This window comes from Lemur catta, chromosome 8 (assembly GCF_020740605.2).
Source record: "Lemur catta isolate mLemCat1 chromosome 8, mLemCat1.pri, whole genome shotgun sequence".
Taxonomy (NCBI): Eukaryota; Metazoa; Chordata; class Mammalia; order Primates; family Lemuridae; genus Lemur; species Lemur catta.
In genome coordinates this window covers 69,286,583-69,294,321 of record NC_059135.1, presented here as the reverse complement: position 1 = coordinate 69,294,321, position 7,739 = coordinate 69,286,583, and the positions used below count along the sequence as shown (strand labels likewise).

Here is a 7,739-nt window from a genome sequence, read left to right as displayed (position 1 = left end):
GAATTTGTCCTAGCATTATCACAGATGATTTGACCTTTTTTGTATTGATCACTCTATGCCTGCATTTGCCCACTCAAAAATATTTCAGCAAGCAAGCCCTTAAATATATTTAAGAAATAAAACTATTTACCCATTGCCCTTTCAAAATATACATAAATAGTCAAATAAATAAAAATAAGCCTTGTTTATCCTCACTTAGTGTATATTGTTATTTAGGTTAGAAGCAAGTCATTGTTTGCAAGGTGACTGAGGAGTATTTAAAAATGCATGTAGTTATCCTCACAATAGTCCTTGGAGAAGCTCCTTCTGGAATATTTTGAGGTCCTCAAATATACTAAAGATAATAAAGTAAATAAAATAAGATATATATAAATATAAATTCAAACTATTTTATTAGGATCACTGTAAAGGATATATGACTGATAATATTATACACTTTATTTTTCCAAAAATTAATCCTGGACTTTCAGGTATTTTAAGCATCTAAAACAATACAAAAATATGTGGAAAGGAGGACAAAGTGAGGTTGGCTATGGAAACAATTAACCACTGAGCATTGAGATTCAGACATTAGGAAACAATTACTAGTGCTGGAGCTGCCTTTAAAACACATCCCATTTGAGCTATTGTGCACATGTCTACAAGGGATTTGGCAGGTAGAAAAAAGATTTATTGATTTCCGTTTGGAGGATTGCTGCAGACTTGCTGCTTCAACAGGCTTTCAAACTAGGTTTGAGTCTTGCAAAACAAACTAAACCCTGGAATCTTTTTCCTGTCATTGCAACCCCCAAAGTGACAAGCATAATAAGCCAGGGTTAAGGAAGGCTCTAAACTACATGTGGAACAGCTGCTGTGTGCTGCTACAGAAGCTCAGAGGAAAAAATGCTCTGGGGGAGAAAAATTGGCTGTTAATGCGTCTTCAAACACCCAAGTGGTTTCTACAAACAATAGCACATATTAGTCTCGGTGTGTACCTCGAAGAATCACGTACTCTCCAGTACACTGGCCTTTGCTTTCATGGCTTTATCCAGTGAGAACATAGAGATCTGGGATATTTAAGTCCCTGTTTAGAGGGTGTGTAATCTATGAGGTTAGAAACTGCTGTTTACCCAGGCCTGGCTAGGTGTCTGAAATTTTGCTTTGATTATTGTAAATAAATATCCTGAGTTGAGGAGCACTTGACTTTTGTGAGAAAAATGTCTACACAAAAGACCAAGACTGGAAAGGTGAAGTATATTTTTAAGACACATGAAGAGATCTATGAATGTCTTAAGAGACAAGAAAATTTTGAACAAATTAATCTAATGAAATCATAGAATGGGAATGTCCTTTTGCAATCCATCTTCCCTAATTTTAGGGATGAGCCCATCTACCTGCTTAGAAACCAGAACCAAAATTTCTAATATCTCAGTCCACTGTGCCTTTCTCTTCCTCACTCAGAGTTAGGGCAGGAAGACACAAGAAAAGGACTGACTCAGATCCAGTGAGAGGCCAGGGCAGCTTGGAAATCAGAAATCATGGACCATCACCAGGAGCTAGTGTGACCTCAGACTTGACAGAGTAGTGTGATCTCTGCTTTGACTTCCCTCATGGTGTCCAACACTTAAGTTCTTGCTACATGCTCAGAGAGAGTGGGGAGATTCATATCAACAATCTTAAAAAAAATAATTATCAACAGTTCGTTAAGTTACTTATATGGAGGCCACCCAATTAGGCTAGGAGATATCAGGGGCTGTCTACCCAGCCTGAGATCCCCCAGCTGTGTCTCATGAAATCTTCTCCCAGGGTCGGCTGCTGTATTTCCAGAAGGGCTTCAGTAAGTATCAGATAAGTCCCCATGGGCCGTGCCAGATCAAGCAAGCTTTTACAGGAATCAGTCTCTCTCTCTCTCTCAGAGACTCCCATTAATTACTGACCAATGGTGGACTTAAGTGTGGGATGGTAGAACCTGCCTCTTGGCATTTATTCCATTCCATTCCCAGTCTCTCAAGGCTGACATTGTTTTCTGAGGTGAAACAAGAGGAGTGACATTCAAGACCTATTTTCCTTAGAGCATGTCTGTAGGAAAGGACTGACTCTCCGTAACTTTTAGCCAGGAGTAAAAAGTTTCATTTAATGCATCTATTAAAATGAGGGACAAAGAGTCAAAGGCAGAGTGAGAGGGAGTGGTGTGGGGTTCCAGAAAGTGGTTGCTGTGAGCCCATTAGGGAATAGGGAGTGTAAAAAGCTTCTTGCACACATAGCCTCATCTATAAAAACCAGAACCACTTGGCATCTCTCTAAGTAACAAATGGATCTAAGAGCTGGAGAGAAGGGTTGTTGGCAGGAAATAGTCCCCAGGGCTATGTGCATTTCAGACTGTGTGCATTTCCCTATACTGCATAGATCATAGATTACAGAGCTGTGTTCACATATCATTTCTACCTAAAGACTAAATTTTGCAGGTCTGGTTTGTCTCATGATCACAATTTCTGGGGGTAAGAGAATAAATCTGGATAGATGAGATAAGGAGAAACTATAAATTTTTGCTTTTGAGATGCAGGGAAGATGAAAGAGGTGTGAAGAAATATTAAGAGGAACAAGATAGAAAAAATAATAGAGGTCTTCAACCTTGGGAAGGCTCCTTTCTCAACTTTCAGGACTCTTGTTTTAAATGAAAACCTCTGCTCTACACAAACAATTTGAAATTGACCGTATGTTTAACCCTTCCTATGCTTCCTACTGTGTCTAAAACTATATGCTATAAGCATACACCTTGCACACACACAGCAGTGTACAAACTGAGATTCCTACAAACTGTAGCTAATTTATTTTTAATCCCAAATTGACTTCCACCAGAGCACTGAATTCACTGGTGGGCCAATAAATCTACAAGAAGAAGGGACCCTCTGTGGATGTTGCAGCCACAAAAACCTGAGTTAAATTTTAAGTGTCTCGTTTGCCCCAGGGTGAACCCATTGCTCTGCTTTGTTTCTCCCTTTCTAACACAGAGGGAGCAGATGAACTCAGTGTCGCAGAAACTGTCTACAAAATAGGACATCCCTACAAAATGACATCTCCATTTCCTGTCCTATCCATTAGCAAAAGCAAACTGCCTTCCATGACTCATACTGTATTGACTGTTGACCCTGCCCCCTCCCCAGATACCAAAAAAGCAAACAAGCAAACCGTTACCTGTTGAAAAGACAGGAACAACAAGCAAAAACTTCAAAATGCTTTTTTTTTTTTTTCAAGCCTGATATTCATTAGTATTCAAAAAACCATCGTAGGTAGATTGTAATTCCGGGCAAGGTTTACTTTGAGCGTGAAATGCACACCTAGTAGTGGACAAGATGTTAAAGGGCAGGCACATCTTATGATCCTAACCTTTGAGTCACTGCCATTGTTTACACCAGTTGTGCTTCTTCCCAAGTAAATGGAACAATTCATTGTTATTTGATTTTAGTCAGTCTTGCAGCTGCTATTGTGAAGTCTTTGAAATTTGAATTGCTCTGGCATCTTAGTGGAGCCTTTATAGTCTTGAAAATATTTAGGATTCCACCCCAGGCATAAAAATAAACTGCTTAAAACCTTTTGTCAAGTTTAAGCCTTAAGTTATTGTATCCTCTGCGTTATTTTCACAGGCATGGTTTTCTAGGCGTTTCTTTCCAACGCTGTTCAGTTTCTGAGTCCCAAATGTGTCAAGGACCATCTATCTGTACCTCTACCCCAGCCCAGCCTTTCCAGTTTGGGTTGTAATGCTCATCTCTGACATTCAGGACCTCGGCTAACTCCTCTGAACCCTTTCCCGGGCCTGGGCTGACTCCTCTAAGAAGCAGCAGACCGGGTGTGTCTTTTAATCATGCTCTTTTGCTAGAAAAAGTAATATGGCAAAGACAATAGTACATACTACGTTGTAGTAACAATAGTTTGCCCCAGGGAGTATTAGCGTCACTGTGTGTACTTTAGCTGCTACTTTTCCTCACATTTTATGAATTTTTTTCCCCTTGAGCTGCATCCCAACGCCTCTTGCTGACGTTGGTCGGGGCAGCGACCTCCCTGAAGGCCGGCCAGGCCGTCCCTTCCTTTCATTAGCGGCCTGATCCTCTGCTCCCGCTGGCGCCTGGCACGGAAGTGTAACCTTCCCGCGGGGCCCTCCTGTCGTCTCACCTACCTGAGAGCTGAGACTAAATGAAATATAAAATATTAACTATAAGAGACAACAAAGGATGCTGCCTGCAATACCGCCCTGTGCCCCCGGCTTGCCTACGTCTCGCCCCACCCCCGCCTCTCCAGGGGATCCACAAGTTGAACGGCCGCTCTCCAAGGCGAATTTCCCCCACCAGACTCACCACCGCCGGTTCCCCCCCTGCCAGGGAGAGCAGAAAGACCACCAGGAGGCCAGGAACAAAACACTTAAATGTTGCATTTATTAAGGAAATGTTAAATAAGAAAACAAAAGTCAAAACGGTGTCACGGATGTCAAGAGCACTTTTGTGGCGTAAACCGTGCAGTCACGAGCTACGAGTTCTAGTCTGGGTCTCTGTCCCGGGGTCAGCTGGAACACTTGCCCGCTCCCTCCCTCCCCCCAAAAAAGACCCAGTTGGAAATGCACTAAAAGAAACGACTCATCCCGTTCACATTCGCAGGCTCCCCTCCCCCCGCCCCTTCTCCCATGACAAAACTCTACCCCCAGGCAGACAAACAGGCCACTGGGGCAGAAAAGGACTTATCAAATATTTGTATTCAAGCAAACAAACAAAATCCCTTAAAACGGCACGTTACAATCGATCAAAGGTATTTATCGCCTCTCCCCGCCGGGGCTGGGGGCAGCAGGAGAGAGTGGGCGCGCATCCGGACACGGAATTGTGCGTCCCCGTTAGGTCTGTGGTGTGGCGTATAAACAAGTCACTTTTCCGGTCACCAGGTGCTCGGTGCCGCTGGGTCTCTCCCCTGACCGCCCTCTTCACCTGTCCCCAGCGCTTGGCCCACCTGCGGGTGCAGAACGGCCTTCGCCCGGTCCGTCTCCCCACATCTCACGCAAGCGGCAGCTTCCAAAGTTCTGCGCCCAAATCACCCTCTTCTGGCCACTTGCTGCGGAGTCCAGAAGTCAGATGCTCTTCTCCTACAGGCATGGGGACTTTCGGAGGGTGAGCGAGAAACCGGTCGCTTCATCCCGAAAGGTTTAAGTCAAGAGAAATAATTGACTCCGACAGGTTTGCTTTGCCCGGTCTCCGATGGTGAGGGGCGCGGCCGGGCTGGCGGGGTGGGGAGGCATGGGGGCGGCCGCCGCGGGGGCCGGAGGACCGGTCAGTAGGGCCCCACGACCACCGCCTCCACCTCTTTAGACGGTCTCCGGTCCTTCACCAGGAAGTTGATCATGCCCTCGGACTTGATGAGCAGGTTACAGCCGAGGAAGAAGATGCCGAAGACCACGGTGAGCGAGAGCACGCACATGACCGCGATCTGCACCACGCGCATGATGTACAAGCTGCGCTCGTCCGGGCCGCCCTCGGCGAAGCCGTCGTCGGTCACCACGGACGCCTGGGTGCAGCAGCGCACCGCGCGCTCCAGCGCCTCGCTGCTGTTGGCCAGGAACAGGCCCGCCACGTCGGTCTGGTTGCCCGGCGCCGGATTCATCGCGGGAGCGGGCGGGCGTCCGGGGAGGCGCGGGTCCGAGGGGAGGACAGGATGCGGCGCGGGAGGAACAGGTGCCGCCGGGCTGAGCGCTCGCTCGCAGACTTGCGCAGGCGGGGGCTCCCGGCTCTCCGCTTTCCAAAGTCCCCGGGCCGTGGGAGTTGCCCAGGAGCCTCTCCGACGCGCGCCGCAGCCCGGCTCTTCTACGCCCTGCACGCGATCTGCTCCTGCCCGGGCGGCGCTCGTTCCCGGCGCTCGCTCGACTGGGGGCCGCTAGAACTTGGCGGGGCTGGGCCAGCCCGGCCGTGGGAGGCGCGGGCCGCGGCGGCCGCTCTGAGCGAACAGCGGCCCCTTCCGGCCGCGCCGCCGCTCTGCACCCGCCGCCGCCGGGCGCCGGAGGAAGCAAAGGGGCGAACCTCGGCTCGCTTCGCCTCTTTTGCAGCCCCAAAGGCCAGGCAGAGGCCACTGTGCTCTTCTGGCGTGATGGATGATTAAAGGGTTTTCGGAGGGAGGCGGTGCGGTCAACCGAGAGTTTCAAGAGAATTGGGACACATCGGCTCTGTGTGTCCTTTGCCTGCCGCCACTCCGACCTCCGAGCGGGCGGAAAGGGGCGACGAAGGGCAGGTGCCAGCTGGGGCCGGCGAAGGCGAAGCACCGGCCCTCTCGCCGCCCGTGCCCGGCTCCGTCTCGCCGGCGACGGGTTTCTAGTGGAGTGAGGGGATCTGACAATTTTTTTTTAAAAAAGCAATGAATTTAGAAAGTCAGGAAAGAAGGAACGAAAGAAGAAAGGAAGGAAGATAAAAGGGAGGGAAGGAGAAAGAAGTGAAGGCTCCACCCCCACCCCACCCCACTTTACAAAAGCGACGGGGAGTCAGAGCAAGGCAGGTTTCATAGCGATTTTTGAGGCCAAGGGAAGGGGGTAGAGGAAGGCGGTGTCTTCCGTGGCCCTTGTGTGGAAGTGGTTGCCAGGAGCAGGGTCACCTCGCCGGTAAGGGAGGTGGACAGAGTGACCACTTGCTTGTGATTTTAATTGCAGATGAGTTTTTGGATGTGCTTCCAGCATTTTCGTCTGTTGGCAGTAAATCAGCTGTTTAAGGGTATTGCTCACCAACACCCATCGCCTGGAGCGCGGGCCAACTGCGCAAGCCCTCCTTGCTTTCCACAAGCTGATGCTTTCACCCTTAGTCCTTTCAAACCAAACTGCAGATGTTTTAGGGGCCTCATTGAGGCTTTGGCTCATTACAGATTTGCTGTTGGTTTCTGTGAAACCCGTCAGATGAAGTTTCTTAAGCTCTAGAAGAATACATCAGGGTTTCCCCTCCCTCCCGTTTTTCCTCCCTCCTTTCATCCTCTTTTTTTCTTTCAGCTGGAAACTAGCAACTTGAAGGCCAGTCCAAACCTTTAAGAGAATACATATACTAAATTTCTATGAAATGTTACCATCACACAGAAATGATAAATATTTGAGGTGATGAGCATGCTAATTACTCAGATTCGATCATTCCACAATGTATACATGTAGCAGAATATCACTTTGTACCCCATAAATATATACAGTTTTTAATTCTTTGTCAACTAAAAATAAAACAAAACTAAAAAAAAAATATGGTAGCTGTCTTGCTATTTTTAACTCTTTTTTTTCTCACTCTGTCACCCAGGCTGGAGTGCAGTGGTGCAATCATAGCTCACTGTATCTAACTCCTTGGGCTTAAGAGATCCTCCTGTCTCAGCCTCTCCAAGTGGCTAGGACTATAGGTGCATGCCATGCCAACATGCTTGGCTAATTTTATGTTTTTGCGGAGATGGAGTCTCACTATGTCACCCAGGCTGGTCTCAAACTCCTGGCCGCAAGCGATCCTCCTGCCTCGGCCTCCCAAAGTGCTGGGGTTACAGGCGTGAACCACAGCACCCAGCCTTCAACTCTACTCTTAATTCCACTCTACTTGCTTGATAAATCTTTATTTTTGCCTTCTCAAATATCATTTTTCCATGATCAGAGTTTTCCTTAAATGTTTTTGCACTACTTCATGACTATTATAAAATGAATGAAATGCCTTTTATTTAAGAGTTTCCAATTTTTTGGATGTTTATTGTATATCAGTTGCAATAAGTTTGGTTCTTTT

General features: G+C 47.4%; 1 protein-coding gene across 1 annotated transcript; it reads right to left on the bottom strand.

Moving 5' to 3' along the window:
* Positions 1-4,389: 4,389 nt before the first annotated feature.
* On the bottom strand, positions 4,390-5,869 carry RPRM (reprimo, TP53 dependent G2 arrest mediator homolog). The gene has a single exon (XM_045558750.1). The coding sequence runs from the start codon at positions 5,617-5,619 to the stop codon at positions 5,290-5,292; it is 330 nt and encodes a 109-aa protein (XP_045414706.1). The 5' UTR covers positions 5,620-5,869; the 3' UTR covers positions 4,390-5,289.
* Positions 5,870-7,739: the final 1,870 nt, after the last annotated feature.

Excerpts from the sequence above, each read along its gene's own strand:
- RPRM (XM_045558750.1), bottom strand. The coding sequence starts at position 5,619 with ATGAATCCGGCGCCGGGCAACCAGACCGACGTGGCGGGCCTGTTCCTG.